The sequence below is a fragment of the Rhinoraja longicauda genome, chromosome 20, assembly GCF_053455715.1.
Source record: "Rhinoraja longicauda isolate Sanriku21f chromosome 20, sRhiLon1.1, whole genome shotgun sequence".
In the NCBI taxonomy this organism is placed as follows: domain Eukaryota; kingdom Metazoa; phylum Chordata; class Chondrichthyes; order Rajiformes; family Arhynchobatidae; genus Rhinoraja; species Rhinoraja longicauda.
The window spans coordinates 35,776,092-35,803,996 of NC_135972.1; the positions used below are offsets into that span (position 1 = coordinate 35,776,092).

A 27,905-nucleotide genomic window follows, 5' to 3' on the forward strand; every position below is an offset into this window, starting at 1 on the left:
TCACGCGATCAAGGCAAAGCTCCCGGGGACGGAGAGGCTGAGCCCGAGCAGAGAGACGATGAAGCCATCTCGGGCTTAGAGGTTGCGCGAGCCAGGGGCAGATAGATAGAACCCTCCCCGGGAGCTCGCGAGCTACAGACATTGCAGCCGCCGCCACTGCCGCAGGAAACCAATGCACCTGCAACAAGGGAGCACCGACCAGCCGGCATCCTCCACAACAGAGCAGTATGTGCCATCAGACCGGCATTCCAGGTACTGTGTCAAACAAAACAAAAAAACCCGCTGCACTCTCGGGATCGCTTCAAAGTGAAAACTCACCGGCCTCAGAAACTGGGCAATCTGTTACTTTTTACATTTGTGGCCACAGTCAGGTGGAAATCTATCAGTCTCATCCCCTTTAAGAACCTAATCCTTATTAAAGTAGCTTTCAAATAATGTTTTGATGACTGTCCGCAGAGGACGCGGAGTGGTTTAAACGGGTGTGCTTTGCTTTGAGTCTTAAAAAAAAAAATCACATTATTAAGTCGTGTCAATGCACAAGCATTGATGACTTGGAATGGACAATATATTGAGAAAGGACTTTCTGGATGAAACGACACCAAGGTCCTTCTAATGCATTCATCTTGACAGATAATGATATTTTTGTACCGTTGTATACAAAAAATAATTATTTTACAATACTGAACTTGACAAATCAGATGCAAATAACAAAGTGCTAGAAAAACGTCAGGCAGCATTTGTAGAGGAAGTGGTGGAATGATGTTTTGTGTTGAGTCCTTCCATACTGCCTGACTTGCTGGTCGAATCCCTCCACACATGCTGCCTGACTCACTGAGTTCCCCCAACACTTTGTTTTTTTTACCTAAGATTTTGCAGAATCAACTTTATGGTATTATTTAAGTAATTGCCAACAAAACTTGTTAACTTTATATTTTGTGGTCATGGTTTTAAAAAATGCATTGATCGCTGGGACTGGAGCTCACCAGCTGGAGCATCACAACCAAACCTGGCATTGGGAAACAACCTCGGGAATCTAATAACCGAGTGTTAAAGTCACTAATGCAGTTTTAGTATTATTATAGTTACAGATGTTTCCTTCATTTTCAAATGCTGTTGCCCAGCATTTGAAAATGAAGGAAATATCTGTAACTATAATAATTGAGGAGACAAATTGAGGGGAATGTTTTAAGTGGTTGAAATCCTAATGAAGTTTAGAGTGAGAAAGGGCAAAACTTGAACAAAAGATGGGGAAAATACTAAAAATGAGTTTACGATTTAGAAGCCAGAGTGAGATAAAATGTAGAAGGTGATAACAAATGGACAACATTGGACAGGATGGCATAGCTGAAGATGAACTAGTTATTTTTACCAGGGGGTGTTGACAGTTTTTTTGTTGTTGTTCTGAGAAGGGCATTGGGAAAGGGGGGAGAGTGAGACGGGTGAGAGAGTCATAGAATCATAGTCATAGAGTGATACAGTGTGGAAACAGGCCCTTTGGCCCAACTCGCCCACACCGTCCAACAATGTCCCAGCTACACTAGTCCAACTTGCTTGCGCTTGGTCCATATCCCTCCAAACCTGACCTATCCATGTACCTGTCTAACTGTTTCTTAAATGATGGGATAGTCCCTGCCTCAACTACCTCCTCTGGCAGCTTGTTCCATACGCCCACCACCCTTTGTGTGAAAATGTTACCCCTTGAATTCCTATTAAATCTTTTCCCCTTCATCTTGAAACTATGTCCTCTGGTCCTCGATTCCCCTAATCTGGGCAAAAGACTGTGCATCTACCCGATCTATTCCGCTCATGATTTTGTATACCTCTATAAGATCTCCTTTCATCCTCCTGCCCTCCGTGGAATAGAGACCCAGCCTACTCAACCTCTCCTGATAGCTCACACCCTCTAGTCCTGGCAACATCCTCGTAAATGGTTGGTGATGGAAGCTTTGAAAAGAAGTCATAGCATGTTAGAATTACATGAGAGCATTTGCTATCGTGGAGATAGGAGGGAATGTTAATGGCAGGAGAGTAAAATCGGATTCATTAGGAGCACAATGGAAGGCAACTGGATGAAGAGTTTGCAGAGAAAACAAATGTTTAGGGTTGATCTGTGAACAAAATTTAGCCAGGTGGACCGTGAGAAGGGCGGAATATATTAAAGAACACAATTGAAGAGGTAGGACACAAAGTGATGGAGTAACTCAGTGGGTCAGGCAGCTTCTCTGGAAAACAAGGATAAGTAACATTTCAGGTTGAGGCCCTTCTTCAGACTGATGGGGGGGGGGGGAAGAAGGCAAATGGTTGAAAAAAAGGCCACAGAAAAGGGAAGAAGGTGTGAGACAGGATTGAAACGATGTGAATTGCAAAGCTAGAGGAAAAAAAGTAGTGGGAAGAAATAGGTGGTAGTCTAGGTTGGGCAAAGGGGAGGAGAGAGGGAAGGGGAGGGAGGTGTGGGAGCATGGTTAGTGGAGTGCTGGGGCTAGCAGGAGGAGATAACTTAAAATTGGAGAATTTACTGTTCCTGCCATTGGGTTGTGAGCTACCCAGGTGGAATTGAAGATGCTGTTCCCGGAGCTATCGGAGGTACAAAACTTCCAGTTCCATCTTTGCACAAGATTCCAACGGTTGAAGTAAGTGACTCTCTACCACTTTCTTCTGGCGGTTAGCAACTGGCAACAAAAGCTGGCCTTAGCAGTTTTATCTGTATCCTAGGATTGAACAAAAAAATAAGCAGTTGCATCAGCCACGAGCTTCAGTTTGATAATATTTCACTAGTTACTATTCAAATATTTGGTCCTTAAATATGAGCACAAATCAGTCTGGTCCCTGGCTCACTGCAGGCCACAGTAAGGGAAATCCAGTCATCACGTCTGAAGAAGGATGCCGGCTCAAAACATCGCTTATCCATGTTCTCCAGAGATGCTGCCTGACCAGCTGAGTTATTCTGCATTTTATTTTTCTTTGTATTTTTAAAATATTTTGTTTCAAAGAGTGGAGCTCGGTTGTTCTGTTTACAATTGTTTCCTTTATTTTTGCTTCTTAGTTGTGTCTTTGTCTCGGTTGATAATACTTTAGTCTCTGTATTGTGTTCAAGAACACACATTGCCCCTGGATTCACAAAAGTGTTTTCATTTGCGAAAGAGATAAACTAAAGTGGAATGAAGATGCGAGCGCCGAGCAACCTGGCTGACATTTCTCCCGTGGGCTCAACACAAAGTGCTGGAGTAACTTTAGCGGGTCAGGCAGTGTCAGTGGAGGGAATGGATGGGTGACATTTTAGGTCGGGACCCTTCTTCAGATCAAGGATCAAGATTTCAGTATCAGCAGTTCCTTGTGTTTCCATTTCTCCCTTGGCCAATGGCAAGAAAATAGATCACATGCTCATTTATTTTCATTGACTATTTGAGTTCTATATAGTCCTGCAGCACAATATTGATGGATTTCAAATGATAATCAGGGTTACGTCCGAAGAATGGTCTCGACCCGAAACGTCACCCATTCCTTCTTTCCAGAGATACTGCCTGACCCGCTGAGTTACTCCAGCTTCTTGTGTCTGTCTAAAGTTGCAGTCAGGGTGCAGGTTGTGATTTACTTGTAATTGTAAAACACAAGTTAACCCTTCAAGTAAGGGGCACAATATTTTGGCTGCAGACGCAGGATTGGAGCTCTTCGAGAAACTTGTCTAGGATGTCAACTTGTCTCTTTTCTCCATATTGTATGACCTGCTGAGTGTTTCCGATATTCTTTGTTTTAAGTTTCCAGCTCATGCAATATTTCTGTTTGGTCTTTGGTCTCGGAGCTGCTGTTAGGAATTGTTTTATCAGAGTTTTACTTAATGCTGCAAGGTCCACACTACAACTATATAAAACTGGTATAAATGGTTTCTAATACTTCACTTATTTATTACGTTCAGTGTCAGTAATAGAGAAAATATAATTATATCAAATGTGTAGGAAAATAACTGCAAATGCTGATACAAATCGACGGTATTTATTCACAAAATGCTGGAGTAACTCAGCGGGTCAGGCAGCATCTCAGGATAAAAGGAATGGGTGACGTTTCGGGTCGAGACCCTTTTTCAGACTGATTCAGGCTCTCACTAGGGTCTCTTCTACATCCCGCAGCTCCGCTCTTGCTCCCCCTCCTCCCATTCGTAACAAGGACAGAATCCCCCTCGTTCTCACCTTCCACCCCATCAGCCAGCGTATCCAACAAATCATCCTCCAACATTTCCGTCACCTCCAACGGGACCCCACTACTGGCCACATCTTCCCATTCCCTCCCCTTTCTGCGTTCTGCAGAGACCGTTCCCTTCGTAACTCCCTGGTCCACTCGTCCCTTCCTACCCAAACCACCCCATCCCCGGGCACTTTCCCCTGCAACCGCAGGAGATGCAACACCTGTCCCTTTACCTCCCCCCTCAACTCCATCCAAGGACCCAAACAGTCTTTCCAGGTGAGACAGAGGTTCACCTGCACCTCCTCCAACCTCATCTATTGTATCCGCTGCTCTAGATGCAAACCTCTTTACATCGGCGAAACCAAACGCAGGCTCGGCGATCATTTCGCTCAACACCTTCGCTCAGTCCGCCTTAACCAACCTGATCTCCCGGTGGCTGAGCACTTCAACTCCCCTCCCACTCCCAGTCTGACTTTTCTGTCATGGGCCTCCTTCAGTGCCATAGTGAGATCCACCGGAAATTGGAGGAACAGCACCTCATATTTCGCTTGGGCAGCTTGCAGCCCAGTGTAATGAACATTGACTTCTCCAACTTTAGATAGTTCCTCTCACCCTCTCTTCCCCTCCCCCCTCCCGGTTCTCCCTCTATCTTCCTGTCTCCACCTGTATCCTTCCTTTGTCCCGCCCCCCTGACATCAGTCTGAAGAAGGGTCTTCTCTCTTGAGATGCCTGACCTGCTGAGTTACTCCAGCATTTTGTGAATAAATTATATCAAATGTTGTTATTTCAGTTGAAATTGAATCTGGTAGTTGTTAGTGTCTATTCTATTTCCAGATTTTAATAAAAGATCTTGCCTTATCTTATCTATCTTGCGCTATAGGTATTATTTCCTTTTTTGGAGATATTCTGGTCTTGCAATAATATGATTAGTTGAATCGCCCTGCCAATACAGAAACCATTTATATGTGGGATATAACAGAAATTCACAATAAATTATTTACGTAGACAGTATCATGACTAAGTCTTAACCTTTCCTCTCCTTTCATATATGGGATATCAGATTGATGTTACTATGCACAGACTGGAAGGTCTTGCATGTGTTGTTCTCAAAATCAGGATGCAGCCTATGAACAATGTAATTATGGATACATTTTGAATTGCAACTATCATCGTGATTATTAAGAAAGAAACATTAACATAGTTTAAAATGTGAGCATATGTTCATAACAAGAATCGTTTATCATCTTGCCTTGTTCAAGCCTGTTTTGGCGATGTTGTGGGTAAATCATGCCAGCTGTGACGTACCTGCAGCACCTGTGCTGGGTAATAAAAGAACATTGTTGTCATCCCTGACTTGGTACACTTTTATTTTCAATTATTATTTTCCACTGCAGCCTTTAGGGATTTCATCTGTTAATGCCTGAATTAATTTGAATTAGGGTTCCGTGTTGAGGGGATTTCAGAATAAATGACAGATCAGATTTTATTTTACCTCCATAGATCAGTTTGGATACCCCTGATCTAATTTTCTTATCCTCAAATCTTGTAGGCTTTGTAATTGTTGAATTATGACCTGGGCTGTTTCACCAATGACTTGTGAATTTAATTCTCCATTGGCTCCTGCGATTATCACAATTTTTTTAACATCCTGTTCTAAGTTCTCTGATAATCTTAAATTGAGTCCCCTTTTTGCAACTTATCAATCTGTGGGACGATCTGCTCCATTTTCTGTCTCCTTTTATGAAATAATTCCTGTGGCTCTCCGTGAGTTATTAATGTATAAAGCACCTTTATTGTCATCCAAAAACATGTTATTGGACGAAATTACGGTACCCACAGTCAACAATGAGAGGCAATAAAAGATGAAAGCAATAAACACACAATTACAAAACCAACATAAAACAAAAAACATCCTCCTCACTCTCCTCCACTTACCTCCTCACTGTGATGGAAGGCTAGAATGTCTTCTCTCTTCCCTGCCAATGTTATTGACAAACATACATTTGTTGATCTACTAGAAACACAGTCATCTGAACTATACTTCCTCCCAACCTGCCTCTTGCAAGAACACCATCCCCCTCTATCAATTTCTGCATCTTTGCTGGATCTGCCCCCAAGATGGGGCTTTCACTCAAGGACATCCGAGATATCCTCTTTCCTTAGTAAACATGGTTTCCCTCTTGCTATTGGGGTTGGGTCCATCATCCATGTCACTGCTGAGTCTCACAATTCTGTGTTTGCTCCCACCCCCCTCCTCCCCTTTCGGAGCAAGGATCGAGTTCCCATGGTCATTGCCTTTCACCCCACAACCTCGGCATTAAACACATCATTTTCTGACATCTTCATCAACTGCATCATGATCCCACCATCAGTCGCATCTTCCTGCCCCCACCCCTTTTTTGCTTTCTCTAGAAACCATTCCCTCTGTGCCTCCTTGGTGCACTCATCCTTTCCTACCCTAACTGCTCCCTCCTCAGGTATTGTCCGCAAAGCCGCTGGAGATGTAACACCTGTCGCAATACCACCTCCCTTGCCTCCATCCAGCTGGGTGACCGATTTGCCAAACACTTGCGCTCGGTCTGCAAAGGCCTGCTGAATCTTCTTATTGCTGATAATCATTTTAATTCCCCTTCCTCTGGCCAGGCAACTGATGGGTAGATATAGGAAGGAGAGGTTTGGTTGGCAAATGGTAGAATAAAGGCTAGAATTAAATGTGTGATGAAGAGGCAAGAGGCTGTCAGATAAGAAGAGGAGTGAATGAGGAATGAAATTTAAAGCCAGAGGGTGGGATATAGGTGGGAAAGGATGGTGGGGGGGGGGGGGGGGGGGGAGAGAGGGGAGGGGGAGAAGGGGAGGAGGGGGAGATGGGAGGGGGGGAGAGAAGGGAGGCGGAGAAGGAAGGTGGGGCAGGAGGGTGTGAGAAATTAGTATACAACGAGTTACTCCAGCACTTTGCTTTTTCCTCCTCAGCGTTTCCTTCTATCTCCTTTATACATTTGTTAGGCTTCCAAATTATATATCTCTCTTTCCATTGCATTTTATGCAGTTTGTTATTCTAACTGTGGTTAGAAACTTTTAATCCAGTTAATTTCTCATTCCAAGTTTATTATGCAGATCATTCTAATTAATCTTCTAGGAACTATGCAGTAATGTTTTTACGGTTCCTAGAAATTTACTGATGTCTCCCGGCACAATTTCACAATGTTTGAGCATGTTAACGAGCCATTGATGAAAACTTTGAATGCAACTTCTGAGTGCATTCTTCATTTTTTTCTCAGTTGGTTTTGTGGGTATTGTTTACAAGTTCCCTGAAGAAAGGATGATCCCCTGTACCTGCTGCTGCTTTGCTGACACCTTAAGCAAAATTTGACTTGTACCTCTAAATGTGGTGATTGATTCTCTCAATGAACAACAGAGATTATTGGGTTGCGTTTCAGAGTATTACCACTGGTTACAATGGTCACTGGAAAGATTTTTTGCTGATCTTTTGTGCCAAATTCATGTACTCATAATCTCAGAACATTTTCTTTGCTTCAGAATTACCAAGATAACATAGATATTTTAGTCCAGTTTATTTGTGTACAAGCGGTCATTAAAACCAATGAGATTGAAAATGCATCATGGAATATTCAAAATTATCTTTAGACCACCTTTTCAAACAAGAAGTTTGCTATTTGTCCTTGTGGATAAAGACTAAAACAAGTCTGGGCAGAATAGTGCGTCTTGAGGAATGGAACCTTGACCTAGGAGTCCACACACACTCACACTAGAGTTCCCAGCCTTGGACTATTTTAACAGAACAAATGTAACATTGTAGGTAGACACAACTCAGCGGGTCAGGCAGCATCTCAGGAGAGAAGGAATGGATGACGTTTCGGGTCGAGACCCTTCTTCTGACCATTGTAACATTGTGACATTTTACAGATTCAATATCATATCTACTGCTGTAACTGAACAGATTATTAATAATTTTTGCTTAAGTAAATAATTCAAAAAATAAGAAAAGGCGGTATTGATCTTTCAGAATAATCTTCCAGGTGATATTCATGTTCTGCAATTTCATGTCCTGAATGACTTGCTGAGTATTTTCAGCCATCTCAGATATTTGTAGTTTTCTTTTTGATTTTCATTTAGTTTTACAATCTACATTATTCATCTTTATGCTAGCAATATACTTTTTAGATTTAGATTTAGAGATACAGCGCGGAAACAGGCCCTTCGGCCCACCGAGTCCGTGCCACCCAACGATCCCCACACATTAACACTATCCTACACACCCTAGGGACAATTTTTACATTTGCCCAGCCAATTAACCTACATACCTGCACGTCTTTGGAGTAGAACAATAGAACAACAGCACAGGAACAGTGAAGGCAGATAAGAGTTGGTCTTGGCATCACGTTTGGCACAATGTAGGCAATGTTTGGCACATTGTGCCAAACGTGATGCCAAGACCAACTCGTATCCGCCTGCACTTAATTCATATCCCTCCATTCTCAGCCTATCCAAAAGTCTCTTAATTGCCACTATTGCACCTGTCTTCACCACCACCCCTGGCAATGTGTTCCAGGCACTTACCACCCAGTTCATCTCCATTAACAACTGTAAATCCCCCACCGCTCCCCTCCCCCAAGGTGTCCCCCAAGGCTCAGTCCTTGGCCCCCTCCTCTTCATCCTCTACCTGTTCCCCCTTGGTCAATTAATCCGCCGTCATGGTCTCAACTTCCACTGCTTCGCCGATGATATCCAGCTCCTCATCTCCACCAAGTCAATCTCCTCCACCACACACTCTACACTGACAAACTGCATTACTGAAATAAAATCTTGGCTTCAATCAAACTTCCTCAAACTCAATTGCAACAAATCTGAAATCATCATCATTGGTCCAAAAATGCTCACCAAATCCACCCAAAACTTCATCCTCAACATTGATGGTCTCCCAGTATCCACCTCACCTCACATCCGGAATCTTGGAATCATCCTTGATCAAACCCTCTCCTTCGACAAACACATCAAACACATCACAAAGACAGCCTTCTTCCACCTCAAAAACATTGCCCGTCTCCGTCCATCCCTCTCCTCCACAGCTGCAGAAACCCTCATCCACGCCTTCATCACCTCCCGTCTGGACTACTGCAACAGCCTCCTCTATGGCGCACCCTCAAAAATCATCAATAAACTTCAATACATTCAAAACTCCGCTGCCCATCTACTCACACACACCTCGATCCGTGACCATATCACCCCCGTCCTTTATAAACTCCACTGGCTCCCCATCCCCCAGAGAATCCAGTACAAAATCCTCCTCATAACCTACAAAGCCCTCCATAACCTGGCCCCATCCTACCTGACCGACCTCCTCCACAGGCACACTCCCACCTGCACCCTCCGCTCTGCCGCTGCCAATCTCCTATCCCCCCACATCCGGACTAAACTCAGATCCTGGGGGGACAGGGCTTTCTCCATCGCTGCTCCCACCCTATGGAACTCACTACCCCAAACCGTTAGAGACTCCCCCACACTCACCACATTCAAAACATCGCTGAAGTCTCACCTGTTCAGCACTGCCTACAACCACTGAAGGTCACCTCACCTACTGTCTCCTTTCTCTGTTCATTTATTTATTTACTTATTTATCTATTTATTAATTTCCCTATGTTCTCAAAATCTCTGTAAAGCGTCTTTGAGTATATGAAAAGCGCTATATAAATAAAATGTATTATTATTATTATTATTATTATTATATAAAAAAAAAACCCACACATCACTTTAAAAAAAAATTGACCCTCTCATCTTAAAGCTATGCCCTCTAGTATTTGATATTTCCATCTCAGGCAATGGGTACTGACTGTTTACCCTATATGTTCACATAGTTTTATATACATATCAGGCCTCCCCTCAAATTCTGGCATTCTAGAGAAAGCCATTCAAGTCTGTCCAACCTCTCCCTGTAGCTACTACCCCTAATCCAGGCATCATTCTGGTAAACCTCGTCTGCACCCTTTCCAAAGGTTCGACATTTTTCCTGTAATGGGGTGACCAGAAATGCACACAATACTCCAAATGCAGCCTAACCAAACCCGGACAAAGCTGCATCATGACTTCCTACCTCTTGTACTCAATCTACATGAATCATTTAAGGCTGGGGTCATTGGTCGGAAATTTGTCGTCTGTAGTGAAGAAACTGTGCTTACCGCTATTCAGGAAGAAATCACACGGCAGAAGTATGATCATATTTGAGGTAGCTGTTGATACTGTTTACCAGCATGCTAAATACAAATGGGCCATATATCATTAAGATGGAGTTTAAGTATCATATATGTATTTTTAACTGGAGCAGTGGGTGAAGAATTTGTTCTATTTTAAAAAAGAAAAGCCAGATGTCTTGCAGTGACATTTGAGCTCAGCAATATCGTTGATGGTGACCATCTGAGCTGAAATCACTTGCAATTAAGCTTTATTTATCAACAATAGCAACTAATCATCACATCCATTTCTACAGTATTGTTCTTTAGTCGTATAATTTTATGGTGTTTCTGAACTATACCTAATAGGGGTAAACACTTTAAGTAATTACTGCATTTAAATGCACAGAATCCATAATCTTAAGAGACATTTCTTAAACGCAACTAACCATTTTTTGGCAGATATATTCTATTCTGTTTTTTTTCCACAGTTTCCAAAGAACTAAAGGATATCTTTGCCAGAGCCAGGAATGGAGAATTCTGTGTCCTGAAAATTGTGATTGAAAACGGTAGGTTGTTCAGCAGCTAGAATCTGCACTTCACGAGAATCACCACAGAATTGTTACATCTTAAACAGTGTCAAACCTTTTAGTATGCTCCTTATAAAACATCAAATTCTATCATACGAAAACAAAATTATATTATGCAAGCCAAATTAGTTGTCTTCAAATGTAAGATTTATGCCCCCGCTGCACTGATTGAAGATACCGCCTGCTCACGTTTATTGAAGTCCAACATAGTCTTAAAACAATGCAGAGGGATAAATTGTGCTCTCTCAATTTGTATATCTTTTGATTCACGTTATAAAAGCACGAAGGTATAGGCAATAGACAATAGAAAATAGGCAATAGGTGCAGGAGTAGGCCATTCAGCCCTTCGGGCCAGCACCGCCATTCAATGTGATCATGGCTGATCATTCACAATTAGTTCCCCGTTCCTGCCTTCTCCCCATACCCCCTGACTCCGCTATCTTTAAGACCTCTATCTAGCTCTCTCTTGAAAGCATCCAGAGAATTGGCCTCCACTGCCTTCTGAGGCAGAGAATTCCACAGATTTACAACTCTCTGACTGAAAAGGTTTTTCCTCATCTCCGTTCTAAATGGCCTACCCCTTATTCTTAAACTGTGGCCCCTGGTTCTGGACTCCCCCAACATCGGGAACATGTTTCCTGCCTCTAACGTGTCCAATCCCTTAAAATTTTATATGTTTCAATACGATCCCCTCTCATCCTTCTAAATTCCAGTGTAAACAAGCCCAGTCGCCCCAGTCTTTCAACATACGACAGTTCGCCATTCCGGGAAGTAACCTAGTAAACCTACGCTACACACCCTCAATAGCAAGAATGTCCTTCCTCAAATTTGGAGACCTAAACTGCACACAGTACTCCAGGTGTGGTTTCACTAGGGCCCTGAGTATGATACAAAAGGATTGAAGCGATACAAATTGTGAAGCTAGGGAACAGAATGTAAGTGGAAAGGGAAGAAAGGGGAGAGGGAGGTTACTGGAAATTGGAGAATTCATTCCATTCAGCTACCAAAGCGGAGTACGAGGTGTTGCTCCTCTAGTTTTGTGTGGCCTCACTCTGACAACGGAGGAGGTCTACGAAGGGAAGGTCATTATGGGGACGGGAAGAGGAGTTAAAATGGATAGTGATCAAGAGATCCTGTGGGCCTTGGCGGACCAAGTGTAAGTGTTCAGTGAAGCAATCACTGAATCTACATACGATCTCACCGATGTACAGGCGGCCACATCGGGAACACCACATGCAGTAGATGAGGTTTGACGCGGTGCATGTGAACCTCTGCCTCACTTGGAAGGACTGCTGGGGTCCCTGGATGGAGGTGTGGGAGGACAGATAAGGAGGATGTTACAACTTCTACAGTTGCAGGGCAAAGTACCTGGGAAGGGGATGGTTTGGGTGGGAAGGGATGAGTTGCGGAGGAAGTGGCCTCTGCAGAGGGCAGAAAGAGGAGGGGATGGGAAGATGTGACAAACGCTGGGATCACGTTGGAGATGATGGAAATGTTGGAGGATGATGTGTTGGATGTGGAGGCTGGTAGGGTGAAAGGTGAGGACCAAGGGAACACTATCCTTGTTGTGTCTGAGATGTCTTCTTTTGTTAGTAAATTAGGTTTTTCCTGCTGCTGTCATCTCGAGGTCTTTTGCTGGTGTGAGTATTTGCAACACATCAATAAGGAACAGCACACTGTCAGAATTGAGTGTATCAGTTTCAGTGCTGTTCTGTGAATCTTCCATTTGAAGTTCACAATCTTACAATCTTTATGTAACTCACAAACAGCATTTGTGCCCATGCATGCTGTTTTAATCAGTGGAGTGTTGTAGAGCAGAGGGATCTAGGAGTACAGGTGCTTGGTTACTTGAAGGTCGAGTCGCAGGTAGATAACGTGGTCAAAAAGGCTTTTGGCATATTGGCCTTCATCAGTCAGAGTATTGAGTATAGAAGTTGGGAGGTCAAGTTGCAGTTGTATTCGATGTTGGTGAGACCGCATTTTGAGTATTGTGTTCAGTTCTGGGCACCATGTTACAGGAAAGATATTGTCAAGCTTGAAAGGGTTTAGAGAAGATTTACGAGGATGTTGCCAGGACTAGAGGGTCTGAGTTTTAGGGAGAAGTTTGGGGGGGCTGGGACCCTATTCCTTGGAGCGCAGGAGGATGAGGCATGATCTTATAGAGGTGTATAAAATCATGAGAGGAATAGATCGGGTAGATGCCCAGAGTCTCTTGCCCAGAGTGGAGGAATCGAGGACCAGAGGACATAGTTTTAAGGTGAAGGAATGACGATTTAATAGGAATCTGAGGGGGAACTTTTTCACACAAAGGGTGGTGGGTGTATGGAATCGAGCTACCAGAGGAGTTTGGGGAGGCAGGTGCTATTGCAACATTTAAGAGACATTTGGACAGGTACATGGATAGGAGAAGTTTGGTGGATATGGACCAAACGCAGGCAGGTGGGACTCGGGTAGCTGGGACATGTTGGCCGGTGTGGGCAAGTTTGGCCGAAGGACTTGTTTCCACACTATATCACTCTATGACCTGACAGTAGTTTAGCATTAAAATAAATGTTAATTATTTGTTACAGAACAACTCAAGGTTGGTGCATCCAGAGAGTCTGTTAGCAGATGGGACCAAGAATACGATTTGTGCATTCTTCCTCTGTTAGAAGAACAGCAACCTGCCTATATCTTGTACCGATTGGACACCATGAATGTTCAGGGATTTCAGTGGCTCTTTATTGCCTGGTCACCTGACCTTTCACCAGTAAGAATTTGGTTGTCATATGAAGATAAAGGAAAATGCGATTTAAATATTAGCAAGCTTTGCAAGAAAAGGCCTTGGGACCAAATAGCATTTTAAGAAGGTTTCTTCTATCCTATTTATCAGGAAGATGTTGTTGTTCATTAGGATGTAGTTTATAGGCACTCTTGGCTGTGTGTTACCTTGAATCAATGTAGTGAATTGTGAGTTTATTAGAGAGGGGTCTAGGGATTCTGCAGTGGCATTTTTCACAACCAAACCAAACCAAACACCCATCATAAAACATTGATACTCAGTGGTTGAAATCTCAGCAGTCATTGTGAAATTTAACTTTCTACTTTTCAGCAGGATTTTCCCTTCCCCTTCACCTCTTATCCAGTGTGAATCTCATCCCAAATGATGCCAATAATCGTGCCGCATTTAAAATTAATCTCTGGTGTGAATTTCAAACTTATTGAATAATCAAAGTTCTCATTTACTAATGATCTATTCTAAACTTGTTTAGCTTGGAATTGATATTGAAGGATCTAATGTGTCCTCAATGCCGCCTCACAAATTTCTTGACCACCTTGTCCATGGAGTTCATGGTCCTTTGGTATTTTGCCCCCTGGATCATTTCCAGGCTGGTGTTGCAAATCTCTGCCTCATTCTACAGGAACGGATAGGGTAGGATGGGCATGTTCCTACATTTCCAGCTGCTCTCAAGTCCAGGTTTTCATAAAGTTCACCCAAGATCTTTACAAATACTTCATTCCAGAAGGACGTGGCTGTTGTCTCCTAGTCTCTGCCACCATTTTGCACAAGCATTGTGCTTCTTATGGCCAGTACCCTCACCAGCAATCAACTCTTTCCTCGATTGGGTGCATTCTCATGTGGGTAAATCATCTTTGCTGTTTTATGAATCTTGAAGTTAAAGATCTCCATCTTCATCAGGGTCTAACACCCAGCCTTGGGATATCTTATAGAGGAATATTGATAACATTAAAAAGTAGCAAAGCAATTTTTAACTGGAATATTATAGCAGGCATCTAAGTTATCACAAAGCCTATAAATTCTGGTTAGCATTCCAGACTCTCTCCCTCTCCATTATATCTAAAATAAGACGTGTTATAGATGCAAACTGGAGATGTTGCAAGGATTGTGATGCCTTGGTTGACATCAATCAATTCTGAAAATCATCCTTGGTCCACAGGGACTGTAATTGCCCTTTCACCAATATACTCTGTAGGTTGCTTCTTATTCTACTGCCAGTGAGAAGTGTAGGTCACTAGTTGCACCATTAAGATCAATTTCTATTGCATTGATTGGTGATTACAGAACTGAATATTAAGCATGAGGATCTGATTGTTAAATTCGGATGTGCAAGTGTGAATCACACAACAATTATTTCACCCATTTTTCCCCAAACGGAAGGAAGACAGTGGGAGAACTGGGAAGGGAGAGGGGAAGAGAGGGACAGAGGTACTCCCACTGTCTTCCTGTCTCCACCTATATCCTTTCTTTGTCCCGCCCCCCTGACATCAGTTTGAAGAAGGGTCTCGACCCGAAACATCACCCATTCACTCTGTCCTAAATGCTGCCTGACCTGCTGAGTTACTCCAGCATTTTGTGATACCTTCGATTTGTACCAGCATCTGCAGTTATTTTCCTACATTAGTTGCGGTTTAGATGCAAGTATTCTTTGAATATGTGTCATCTGATCATTCGTACCATTACTAAATAGCTTGATTTATTTTTCTAAGTTATAGTTTTTTAAATAAAGCACCTTAACAGTGTCAAATACATAAATGTGAGATTATTTTAAAAGGTTTTCAAGACTATCTTTAATGCGTGTTTTTAAAATTTCCGATGTTCAGTTTCTTAACGTGGTTTATCAATGTTTCCTATCAATATTAGGTAACTTAGCATTGCTCTCAATAATGCAACCTGCTTAATGTTGGTCTATGGTAGATTTTTTGTAAAGCAGAAAATATATATTTTGAATGTTTGTCATGTAGCATTCCAGTTGAAAAAAATTAAGATATGTATTCTAAAATAAATGTAAATAAGATCTAGTAATAATAAATAAGATGATTTGTAGATTTCTGTGCTGTTCTAATTCTGGGCATCCATGCATTTCCAGTTTAGTTACTTTGTACTCAAGTCTTGTTTGACAATACTCCCAGTTCATTACGTTTAGAGGCACTGTCTATATATATATATATATCCACATTGCATTTGGAAATGTCATGACATGTTTACTTCATGTAAGTAGGATTTTTGAAGTGGGTGAATGTTTTTCATGCAGCTTGGAGCTACGTAACTGTCATTGATGGTATTTGTTTAAAAAAGCTGAATCTGTGTTTGTAGAAGATTTGTGAAGTTTTCTTTTCCCATATCTTTTCTGCAGGTTCGGCAAAAAATGCTATATGCAGCAACTAGAGCAACTTTGAAGAAGGAATTTGGGAATAGCCACATCAAAGATGAATTATTTGGGACTGTGACGGTATGAATCTACTTTTTCATCTGCAGTTTGTTTTTGTTTTGCTACCAGTCCTTACTCTATCTCGGGATATCAGTGACTGTCTCAGGCTGATATCTGATGTCAGTTCCTAGTGTGCTCAAATTACTTTATTTGTACAATCGCCATTGATGTTGCATCACTAGTAAAATGAACTGTGTGCAATTAATCCACTCCCATCGTTTGGCTTTACCAAGTCAGAGAGTGCTCTAACTATAATTAATTGTAGCCCATTGAAGGGAACACGAGCCCCTGGAACTAGAGGCAAAATATTCAAAACTAATCATCATACAGAAGAATGAAATATCTCTTATTGGAAGCGCGATATTTTGGGCGAAAACTGATTGCAACTTCAACGAATGGCAGGTCAAAATACTGAGCCCTCAGTTTAGTAGACCCATCATATTCATCTTTGGATAGTAGTGAACGGTGTGGACTCGGTGGGCCAAAGAGCCTGTTTCCATGCTGTATCCCTTTAGAACTTTAAAAAAAATGTTCTGAATAGTGAGATTTAATTGCTTCATAAGTAACATTCTTATTAGATATGGCATGAAGAAGGAAGTTGGGAATAGCCACATCGAAGGTGAATTATTTGGGCCAGTTAGGGTATGAATCAGACTCTCTCTAGTGGCAGCATGTAGTAAGGTTGCATATTGCGTGCTCCCTTAACTTTTAACCCTTTTTTTACCACTCTTTCAATATTACTTGATTTCAAGGCACGGAATAACTTTGTTTAAAAGTGTTGACAACACTTTTATACATTTTATACATTTTCTCTTTGTTATCAGTCCTTGTTTTACCTCGGTGTATCAGTGACTATCTCAGGGTGATATTTGATGTCAGTTCCTAATGTGCTCAATTTATTTGCACCATTTCAATAACTTCCCGTGCCAAAGCCCTCATTGTCCCATCTTTACCATTCCCCAACAAGAAGGCATCAGGGTTCCTGGTCTTGCTTAGCAGAGCCCCTATCAGTTCCCCTCAACAAACACTCTCTTCCTCTTGGTAGAACTTGTCCTCACCCTTAATGACTACTTTTCTGACTCCTCTCACTTCCTTCAAATCAATGATGTAGCCCTGGGCACTTGCATGGGGTCCAACTATGCATGTATCTTTTGTTAGCTACGTTGATCACTCCTTGTTAGCACCATTTCCCAACTCATCCTCCTCCTCTCCTGCATTGATAACTGCATCAGGGTTTCCTCCTGCAACTATGCAGAACTCATTTATTTCATCAATTTTACTGCTAACTTCTACCCTGCTCTCAAATTCAGATCTCTGACACCTCTCTCCCTTTTCTCAATCTCTGCCTCCCTCACAGGACAGATTATAAACTGACCTCTATAACAAACCCATTAACTCCCACAGCTATCTGACTACACCTCCTCCATTCTGCCTCTTGTAAGGATGCTACTCTCAATTTCTCCACCTCGGCCACATCTGCTCCCAAGATGACGTTCTATTTCTTCATATTCCATGGGTAGATTACAACCTAACAGTACCAACATTGAATTCTCCAAGTTAAACCCCCTCCCCGGTGCATACATTTTTCTCCCACCACACTATCTCCCTTTCTCCTCTTCCATACGTTTCTCTCCCATCTCTGAGTCCCATATTTCCTTTAGATACCCCCTCTTTCTCCTCCCCCATGTCCTATTCCACCCATATGTCTCCCTTGGCCTTTACAGTTCACACCTCCTTTCCTCATCTGGCTCCCTTTTGTCTCCTTTTCACTTGCCAGGCTTTGCCCTTCTCCTACCTCTTTCTTGCTCCCCCTCCCCTCCCTTACTCCATCAGTCTGAAGAAGACTCAACCCAAAACTTTGCCTATCCATTCCCTCCACAGATGCTGCCTGGCCCACTAAGTTCCTCGAGCGCTTTGGTTATTGAATAAACAGTATACATGGTAATGATAGATACAACAATATCTGCCAATCTCTATCTTTATAATATTGCCTATTTCTGTCAACCTATTTACCACTGTATCCTCGTCTCCATACTTAGCTATTCCTCTTTCCTCTAAAAGCATCATCTGAACTATAAAGATCACCTCATTGTTTACTGATCATTCCATGTCAAATTCTGTTTGCTCATCATTCTAGATTCACTGACTTAAATTGACTCCTGATTTACTGATGCTTCAATTAAAATGGCTCCCATCTTTCTATGTGGCCCTTCCCAAACTGTGCTACTTGTAAATTTCAACCTTTTTGTCCATCATTGGCTCTTAATATGGTTAGAGGACTGGATTGTTTGAAACGAATAGAATAGAGCCGCATCAAATAACGGGGAATTACTGAGGAAATGATTTGAAAGTTTTATTATATGCAGGGCCAAAACAGGAGGGCCTTCTTATCTGAGGAAGGATGAGCAAACCTTGGGTATGGGATGAGGTTGCTGGGGTAGTGGGGAGCGGTGATAGGAACAGAACGTTGAATAACATGTGAGGATAAAGTGTATTTTGATGGGTCAGCTTTTGTATTTTCTACATCTATGTTTGTAGGACGATGTCTCCTTCAGTGGTTACACAAAGCACCTTGTTTCGCAAAAAGATCCCGACCCTCTAACGGCAGCAGAAGAAGAGCTAAAGAAGATTAAGGTGAATGAGATAAATGTAATAAAAAGGAACTGCAAATGCTTGTTTATGTTAAAGATAGGCATAAACTGCTGGAGAACCTCAGCGGGTCAGGCAGCATCTCTGGAGAAAATGGACAGGGGAGGTTTCGGGTCAAGAGCTTCTTCAAGCTGATTGAGTGGGGGTGGGGGAGCGAAACTGGATGCAAGAAAAAAAACAGGACAGATCGGGGTCGGCACAGATGACTACGGGCAAGGAGGTTCCCAGAGAGTCCGACTGTTGGCTGGAGACGGTGTGAGCGCAAGGGGGATCCATTGTTGTAAATTCAGCGACCGTTTGGCTGAACACACGTGCTTGGTGTGCCAACGGCTACTGGAACTCCTGGGTGCTAAGCACTTTAACTCCCCCAACCAATCCAACACTCAACGTTTTGTACTGTGCCTCCTCCATTGCTGGAGTCAGGCCACACGTAAATTGGAGGAACAGCACCTCATATTTTGCTTGGATGGTTTACCACACAGTGGTATGAATGTTGAATTTTTCAATTTTGGGTAAGTTCTACAAACACCTTCCTCCCCTTACCCCCACCCCCTTCCTCCACTAAACGTCTGTTAACCCTTTCCATGGTTCACAACAAAATATCCTTCTTGGCCTCACACTGTCTCTAACCAACAATCAGCCTATCAGGGAATCTCCTTGCCTGAGGTATAAGAAAATAACTGCAGATGCTGGTACAAATCGAAGGTATTTATTCACAAAATGCTGGAGTAACTCAGCAGGTCAGGCAGCATCTCGGGAGAGAAGGAATGGGCAACATTTCGGGTCGAGACCCTTCTTCAGACGTCATCTGTTGTCGGCCTCGCCTTGTCCTGTTTTTTTCTATCACTTCGAGTGGTTCGCCCCCACCCCCCCCCCCCAAATATTCTCAAGAATGATCCCGAGCCGAAACATCACCATCCATTTTCTCCAGAGATGCTGCCTGACCCGCTGTGTTACACCAACATTTTGTGTCTATCCAACCTGTAAAATGCCAATCCCACTTTGTTAACTGTGTAAGTGGTTCTGTTTGATATTTCAGCTAATTGTCGCTTGTCCTGGATGTATATTCATGTGATCCTATTTATAAAGAATCCGTTACAACCTATTACAAGAATGCCACACTAAAATTCCGCCTCATCTCCATCCTAAAGGAACGTCCTTTAATTCTGAGGCTATGACCTCTGATCCTAGACTCTCCCACTAGTGGAAACATCCTCTCCACATGCACTCTATCCTAGCCTTTCACTATTCGGTAAATTTCAATGAGGTCCCCTCATCCTTCTAAACTCCAGTGAGTACAGGCCCAGTGCCAAGCCTGACAACAGTTAACCTTTCAGGAGAACCTCTAGGTATTCGGTCTTTCCCCAGTGAGGTGACTAGAACTGTAAACAGTCCATCAGTTGTAGTATATTTCCATAGTTCTTGCATGATCACACTGTTCTTGCAGCTCATGGCTTGGCCAACAAAGGCAACGATCCCTTGTGTCCTTTTAACTGAAGAGCTGTGAATGTTCCTTCCAAATTACCTCTGTTATTCGAAACCGTACTCTTCTGTTCTTTGGTATGTACTACTTTTCTTTGTTTCGTTTCCCAAGTGTATTATTCCGAACTTTTCTGGATTGAATTGCATTTGTTACTTGTACAGTCCTCACAATTCCATTGATGGGAACGTAATTATGTGCAAGTTTCCCTCCCAGCTGCAGGTCATCTTGACTTGGAAATATAAACCTGTTCCTTAGACTTAACAATGCCTTGCCTATTGGGATGTGCAAAAAATACGATGCTTGGCAGCAAAATCCACACCCCATGGAATGGCTGTTGTAAAATAAAACTACATTGGTAAACTACTTGTTATATTTTTGGCAGGAGGACACTGAAATCATTATAGACGCTAAACGACCAACCTTGCAAGGAGTAGCCTTTCCTTTGCAGGAAGATGCTGTACAGGCCCTGGAAAAACTCCAACACAAAGAGCTTAGTTACGTTCAACTTGTAAGTATTTCGGAGAAATGGACTGATTATATTTTGTATCTACATGTTGTTCTCTATGGAAATGATAATGAGAAAATGATAATGTTTAGTGGTACTGATGATAACAATAGCAGTCACAGCCATTGCCCGGTGCACCACAGGTACTGACCGTCCCACCATCAAAGGGATCTATTGGAGGCACTGCCTCAAAAAATGCAGCCAATATCATCAAAGACCCACATCACTCTGCACATGCTCTCATTTCACTCCCACCACCAGGAAGAAGGTGTACATAATCAAAGGCTCGTCCCACCCCATCATTCCTCCTCCTCCCCACTTCCGTCAGACAAAAGGTGAAGAAGCTTGAAAAGGTGCACCACCGGACTTGGGAACAACTTCTTGCCCCCTGTGATCAGGCTTTTGAACAGTCCTTCCATAAGCTAGCGTACTGTCCAATTTACCTCTCCCTATTGCGGACATTGGACTTTATCTATGGAACTTGTGGGCTACAATGCTGAGAACAATGAACTATGTTCTACACTTTATCTTTCATTTGCTCTGCCTGATGTATATGAGTTTGACTTGATTGTGTTTGAGGATAGGGCCATTGCACGGTAGGCAAGGTCACGACCCCTGACCCGTACTGTTGCCACGCAACGCCTTCTGGAGGACAGGTGGTGTACTGGAGGCAAGCACTCACTATGGCTGTCAGGCTTCGGTCCCAGCAGCCATTGAATTGTCGCAGTTTTTTGCCAGAATTCTGTCAGAGACTCTGAAGCCAAAATCGCCACTAAACTTGCAATTCCTCAGTCCCAACCAAAACTCTTTATGAATGGCACCATACAATTACAGTGCTTAATCACATCAGGCTGCTTAACTCCATCCCAATAAACTTAGTACAGCTGCAAACCTCACGCTACATACCACAACATGCATACACTGCCTGTTGAACCATGTCAATCTCACCACCCCAGTATAATCCACAACACTTCCTCATTCTTGTAGAAGACAAGTTTCTTGAATTGGAGGTAGCAAGAACTAGTGAAAATGGGAGAGACTTTCCTGCAGGGCCTGACCCCCAGGGAGGATACAATGTTGGCCATTGTCAGAGAGACAGACATTAGACAGGGCTGGATGAACATTTGAATGGCCAAGGCATAAAAGACTATAAATGAAGTACTGTGGATGAGATTAATATAGCTAGGTTGTTGATGATCAGCAGGACATGATGGGCCAAAGGGCCTGTTTGGTGCTATATTCCTTTATGATTCTCTGAAATGCTACTTGACTGCTGAGTGTTCTCACTATTCTTTATTTTTTTGTTTCAAATTCTGTTTTTCCTTCTTTTTCCTTTTGGAAATAAAGGCCAAAACACCGTTTGACATACAGCATTTTAATTTTCTATGTTTTATGCATCAGCACTCTTGTTACTCTTTACAGTGAAATTTAGCAGAATGTTAAAAAAATTCTAAATAAATCTGTTTTTGTTTTAATTCTTCATATCAAAGTAAATAATTCATGTCATAGCTGAAAATAGACAGAATATATCCCTCAATATTTCTCTCCTTGTGAAGCAGACCATTTTATTCAATTTTTCTATTTTGTTTCCACCTTTCTGGAAATGACTTATGGAATATAGTTTTCACTGCTCTGGTTCTGAGCTCTGACTCTGAGCTCTGGTATTTTCTCCATAACCCCCAGCAATTTATTTCCTACATTCTCCCTACCTTTACTCATTGATTGGGTGGACTAATTTGTCCTTGTGTTATTTTGTGCCATTTGCCGGAGCGTTCTTTGGGACCTCTTTATATGGTGAAGATGATATTTAAGTTTAAGATGCTCTTTTGATGACAGATGATAAGCCAGATACCATCTGCAGAACACACAAATCACTGTTCCTTGGGGCTTGTAATAACAAGGAACTGCAGATGCTGGTTTATAGACAATAGACAATAGGTGCAGGAGTAGGCCATTCGGCCCTTCGAGCCAGCACCGCCATTCAATGGGATCATGGCTGATCATTCTCAATCAGTACCCCGTTCCTGCCTTCTCCCCATACCCCCTGACTCCGCTATCCTTAAGAGCTCTATCTATGTTTATATCAGAGAAAGACACGTATGCCAGAATAATTCAGTTGGGCAGGTAGCATCCCTGAAGAACATGGATAGGCGACGTTTCGGGTTGGAACCCTTCTTCAGACTGATCTGAAGAAGGGTCCCGGCTCAAAACATAACCTGTCCATGTTCTCCCGGGTTGCTGCCTGACCTGCTGACTCCAATACTTTGTGTCTTTCCTTAGGGCTTATTGGAAAAAGAGCTTACTTATATTTTACAGTTCCTTTTTCTTGCTTTGGTACACAGGAGACCAATTGCTGTGGCTCTGGTTAGATTTCAAAAGACATTCCTGCAAAGCCTTTAAGGTTATGGATCCCAGTGGTGAAGGGATTTAAATCAGCTTACTTAAATGCTGGAATTGGAAGACAATGGAGACAGGGAGTGTAGCCAGGCTGGATGAAGTTAAGGAGAAAAGGATGGCCAGACAAAATAATTCAGCGGAATCACAGAGGGGGAGCAGTGAGAGAGGATGTTGCTGAACTCTCGTCGGAGAACCTCTTCAAAGTAGACACACATTGAGGAGATTTTGCAGTGGAATGGACAAAATATGTAGGAAAGAAGTGCAGATGCTGGTGTAAATCGAAGGTAGACAAAATGCTGTAGTAACTTAGCGGAAAGTACGTGTTGCGTGTGTGACGAGTGTGTGCCGGAGGCTTGCTTGTCCTCCAGAACGCTTGAGTGACTCTGTGCGTCATGTCCTTTGACCTTATGACCTACCGTGCAAGGGCCCTATGGTATTATCTGGTCTAATTGGATAGCACAAACAGTTTTTTCACTGTACCATAGTACACATGTACACTTAACAATAATAAACCCATATCCAAGGTATGATAAGACCCCAGGCCTTTTTGCACTTTGTAGATATCTTAATTCATTTATCATTTTACTTCCCATTTTCTGCACAGCCTCCAAAGGGTGCCTGTCCTTGCTGTATTACAAGAATTCTGGTGGTTTGTACAGAAACATTTGTATTATCTGTCCTGTGGTTACAGATTGTAAAGATTGTAAAGACATGGTTGGTTTTCTTTACTTTTGTTTTCACTATCAGTTGACCATTAGTACCCAATAAAGATCTTCCGGCTTTTTCCAAAGCATGGAGACAGTATGTTTGTTCTTTTCTTCCTTGTTTTTTCCCCATGATTTTGGCTGTGTTAAAGTATCTGATTTAATTTTGCTATACTTCAGCTTGTCTTTCCATCCTCCAGATCTCTTAAAACTTTGTTTGTTTTCGCTGTCAGAAAGTTCAATTTTTTTTTGTCTCCAGGTACAAATTATTGCCACAAGCTGTGATCGGTTATGGATCCAGCACTGAGCCCGTGTTGATGTGACCACAATTCCTTGATATAGGAATTGGCTAAACTATATTTGGATGAACGGCTTCCCTTAAATTGCTTTCAACTTTGTAATGCTTGTGTGATTTGAAAATAAAAACCTTGCTGCAATTAAAATATATATCACATCTGCAGAATTTATACTGTCAGCAGTATCTACCATTTCCTTGAAATTCAATAAATTAGTTTTGCAAGGTAGACACAAAATGCTGGAATAACTCAGCGGGTCAGGCAGCATCTCGGAAGAGAAGGAATAGGTGGCTTTTCGGGTCAAGACCCTTCTTCAGACTGAAGAAGTTATGCAAGGTCATCTGCTCTCACCAGAATGTATTTCCTATTCATTGTTATCGTTGATTAATCAATGCACCACCTCTTTCTATTGGCAGAAAATAGACTTCAATCATGAAAGTATAGTTTTGGCTGATACAACCCATACGGAGATAAGGGATTTACCAACGCGTGTACCAAAGGATTCTGCTCGATATCATTTCTTCCTCTATAAACACTCGTATGAAGGAGACTACAGGGAGTCTATAGGTATAATTTCTTTGCTACTGCTGGTTTCATTGCAAACTTGGAAGCTCACCTTGCAGTTATTTGTTGAAACTTGAAATGCCTATTGTTGAATCCACAATATAATAAAATGTCCTACACAAAAAATACTTCCAAGGGGGACTTGATTTTATTGTCAATGCTCTTTCTCTCCTACTGTTGCCTTTCCTTAATATTTTTCCTGGAACTTTTTTAATCAAAGTTGGTTTCAGTATAGGCCGATCTCGAGTTCCTGTCATTGTTGCTACATCATCAGTTCTCAGGAAGTGCATGTTTTGAAGCCGGGTTTGATTCTAGCATGTTTCTTTCATGGCAACAACCAAGTACAAATATGCAACGACCAAATGACAGATCTTTATTAATAACGGAAATAATCGTACCAGGAAGCATTCTCTGAACTGGCTGACATAATTAACTCCTCACACCAATTGTTCTAATTTTTGAATTTTAAGTAGTAAATTGTTTCTTTAAACATAAATATTTTTGTTTTCCAGTGTTTATATATTCTATGCCTGGCTATACCTGTAGCATTCGAGAACGAATGTTATATTCCAGTTGTAAGAATCCCTTTATTGATATGGTGGAAAAACAGCTGTCACTGGAAATAACTAAAAAGGTAAAAACAAAATTAAGTGTTTTAGCTTATTTGTACCAGTTTGCACCATCTCTACAATTCTTTAGCAACCAAGAAAGCACCATAACAATCTCCCAATCCTTCCTCCATCAAATGACGGCACGGTGGTGCAGCGGTAGAGTTGCTGCCTTACAGCGAATGCAGCGCCGGAGACCCGGGTTCGATCCTGAGTACGGGTGCTGTCTGTATAGAGTTTGTACATTCTCCCCGTGACCTGCGTGGGTTTTCTCCGAGATCTTCAATTTCCTCCCACACTCCAAAGACTTACAGGTTTGTAGGTTAATTGGCTTAGTAAATGTAAAAAAAAATTGTCTCTAGTGTGTGTAGGGTGGTGTTAGTGTGCGGGGATCGCTGATCGGCACGGACCCGGTGGGCCGAAAGGGCCTGTTTCCGCACTGTATCTCTAAGCTAAGCTAAAAGCATAAAGTGGGAATAGGTCGCATGGTCCTTGAGTTCTCTCTGGCATTTAATTAGCTATTAACTGAATCTGTATCTATTAGGGTGTCTTGATTTAAATCTAAATAACTTGTGTCCTGCTATCCTGTATATTTCTCCCTTTAATGATATATTGTGGTCTGGAAATAATTTGATAAAAATGTCTTTGTTATGCTCAAATCTGCTTGAATTTATCATATTTTTCCATTTGTCAAATCCCATGGTGTAACCGAGTGGTTCACCTCTGTGCTTTCAGATTGAAATCGGCGATGGCAATGAGTTAACCCCTGACTTCTTATATGAGGAAGTGCATCCAAAGCAGCTCGCACACAGACAGATATTTGCAAAACCAAAGGGCCCTGCAGGCAAGAGGGGAATAAGGCGATTAATACGAGGGCCAGCAGAACCTGACAAAACTGATTAAAAATAGTATATCTTCAAAGATCTAACTTTAATGTTTTTTAATGCTTAATAGTTAATACTTTTGTGTACTGTTGCCATTCTATATCATTTTATATCCAACCTATTCCTGTTTGGAATGCTGGGTCAAATTAACCCTTCCCCATTCAGTATTTTAATAACAGTGAAGATAAAAATCCAAATAGTGTTGATAACTCAATTGAGGAGATGATTTGAAGCAAGGCAGCTCTTTGTGCAAATTGTTATCACAAATGACCTCCCAGCAAAGAACAAAATATTGGTGACCTTTTCAAAAATAAATATTCTATTTCAGATTTGTGAGACATGATTTCTCAAGCACAATACGAGCTAAATGATCCCTCATGTGATATTGATAATTTTCTCACAGCATCAACTGCACAAATGCATAAGACTATGTGTTCCCTTGGCAATATTAGCATATTTTTGTTAATCACTTCAGTGCAAGTTGCTGCATTGTCTGCCAGACCCATCAACTTGTACCTTCCATTGATGCGGGATCACTTGTGACATGGGACTCAATTAGGCCAGGTAATCATGAGGTGGCAACACTCTAATGTTGGAAATCACTCACTGGAAATTTGTTATTTCCACTCCCATCAACCCTCACCCCCCCCCCCCTTTTTTCACATTTACATAATTTCCATGGCACATCTTTCTACATCTAATCAGCAGGTGTCATGTAAAGAGATTCTTTAAAGTCTGCCTTCCTCTTGTCCAGCAAAGCACTGAAGTACCAGTTGCATTCGTTCACATAGCCCCACTTCTCTTACTATTTTTCCTGCCTTTCACAATGAAAGTCTCAGGATAAAATGAACTATAGTAGCATGGTTAGAAACTGCCAAAGTAAGGGGAAGTAGAGTGCAGTATAGTGACCTTTATTAAATGGAAGAAAGTGTCTGTTGGAGTTCCCAAGGGTTAGTATTGAAACCACTACTTTGATTAATATTTATTAATGATTTGAACTTGGGTGTAAATGATTCAATTTACAAATAACTTGCCATACTAAAACAAGGTGAACTAGGGTGTGTTATTTTTTATCCATATTGTATTTTATATGAATATTATTTGGACAGGACTGTGATTAATATTGCATTTGTGAAATAATCAGGTTTTAAATTTTGTTCTGATTACACTTCACCTGTTGCTGTAAAATTCAACTCTGGAATGCAAACTGAAAGTTACACGGGTAGGAATTGTTATAAGATTTATAAATCAGCAAATATTGCACATTAAATTCCGATATATGAAAATTAAAACACCAAAGCTAGCAACCTTTGTTTTATATTACAATTTAAAAAGAATTGCATCAAAATAAGACCTTTGACTTGAAATCAGTTTCCATGGTTTATGGTAATCTGGCATGGTCTGGTATCCAAGAATAAAAACATTTCCTCAATTAAATATTCACTGGTCAATGTCTCATTTCTCTTGATGCTGCATGCTTTTAGGAGAATGAAAATTCTTAATTTCATTTAGGTTCATACTAAATCACTAATTTCTCTACAGATTAAATCATTTGTTTAGGTTGCACATATAATTATCTCTACTTCTTAAGACTCAAGAGTGTTATTTGTCACGCAGCAGAACAATTACATTCTTAGTTGCTGCAGTTTTA

At 41.7% G+C, this 27,905-nt stretch overlaps 1 protein-coding gene across 1 annotated transcript; it reads left to right on the forward strand.

The window, feature by feature from the left end:
* On the forward strand, positions 1-27,662 carry LOC144603447 (twinfilin-1-like). The gene is made up of 9 exons (XM_078416653.1): positions 1-252; positions 10,856-10,933; positions 13,525-13,703; positions 16,090-16,185; positions 18,703-18,798; positions 20,679-20,804; positions 24,615-24,765; positions 25,275-25,396; positions 26,106-27,662. The coding sequence occupies exons 1-9, from the start codon at positions 228-230 to the stop codon at positions 26,271-26,273; spliced, it is 1,041 nt and encodes a 346-aa protein (XP_078272779.1). The 5' UTR covers positions 1-227; the 3' UTR covers positions 26,274-27,662.
* Positions 27,663-27,905: the final 243 nt, after the last annotated feature.

Excerpts from the sequence above, each read along its gene's own strand:
- LOC144603447 (XM_078416653.1), top strand. The coding sequence starts at position 228 with ATGTGCCATCAGACCGGCATTCCAG. Across the intron at positions 16,186-18,702 it reads AATTATTTGGGACTGTGACG|GACGATGTCTCCTTCAGTGG; the intron begins GTATGAATCTAC and ends CTATGTTTGTAG. Across the intron at positions 25,397-26,105 it reads CACTGGAAATAACTAAAAAG|ATTGAAATCGGCGATGGCAA; the intron begins GTAAAAACAAAA and ends CTGTGCTTTCAG.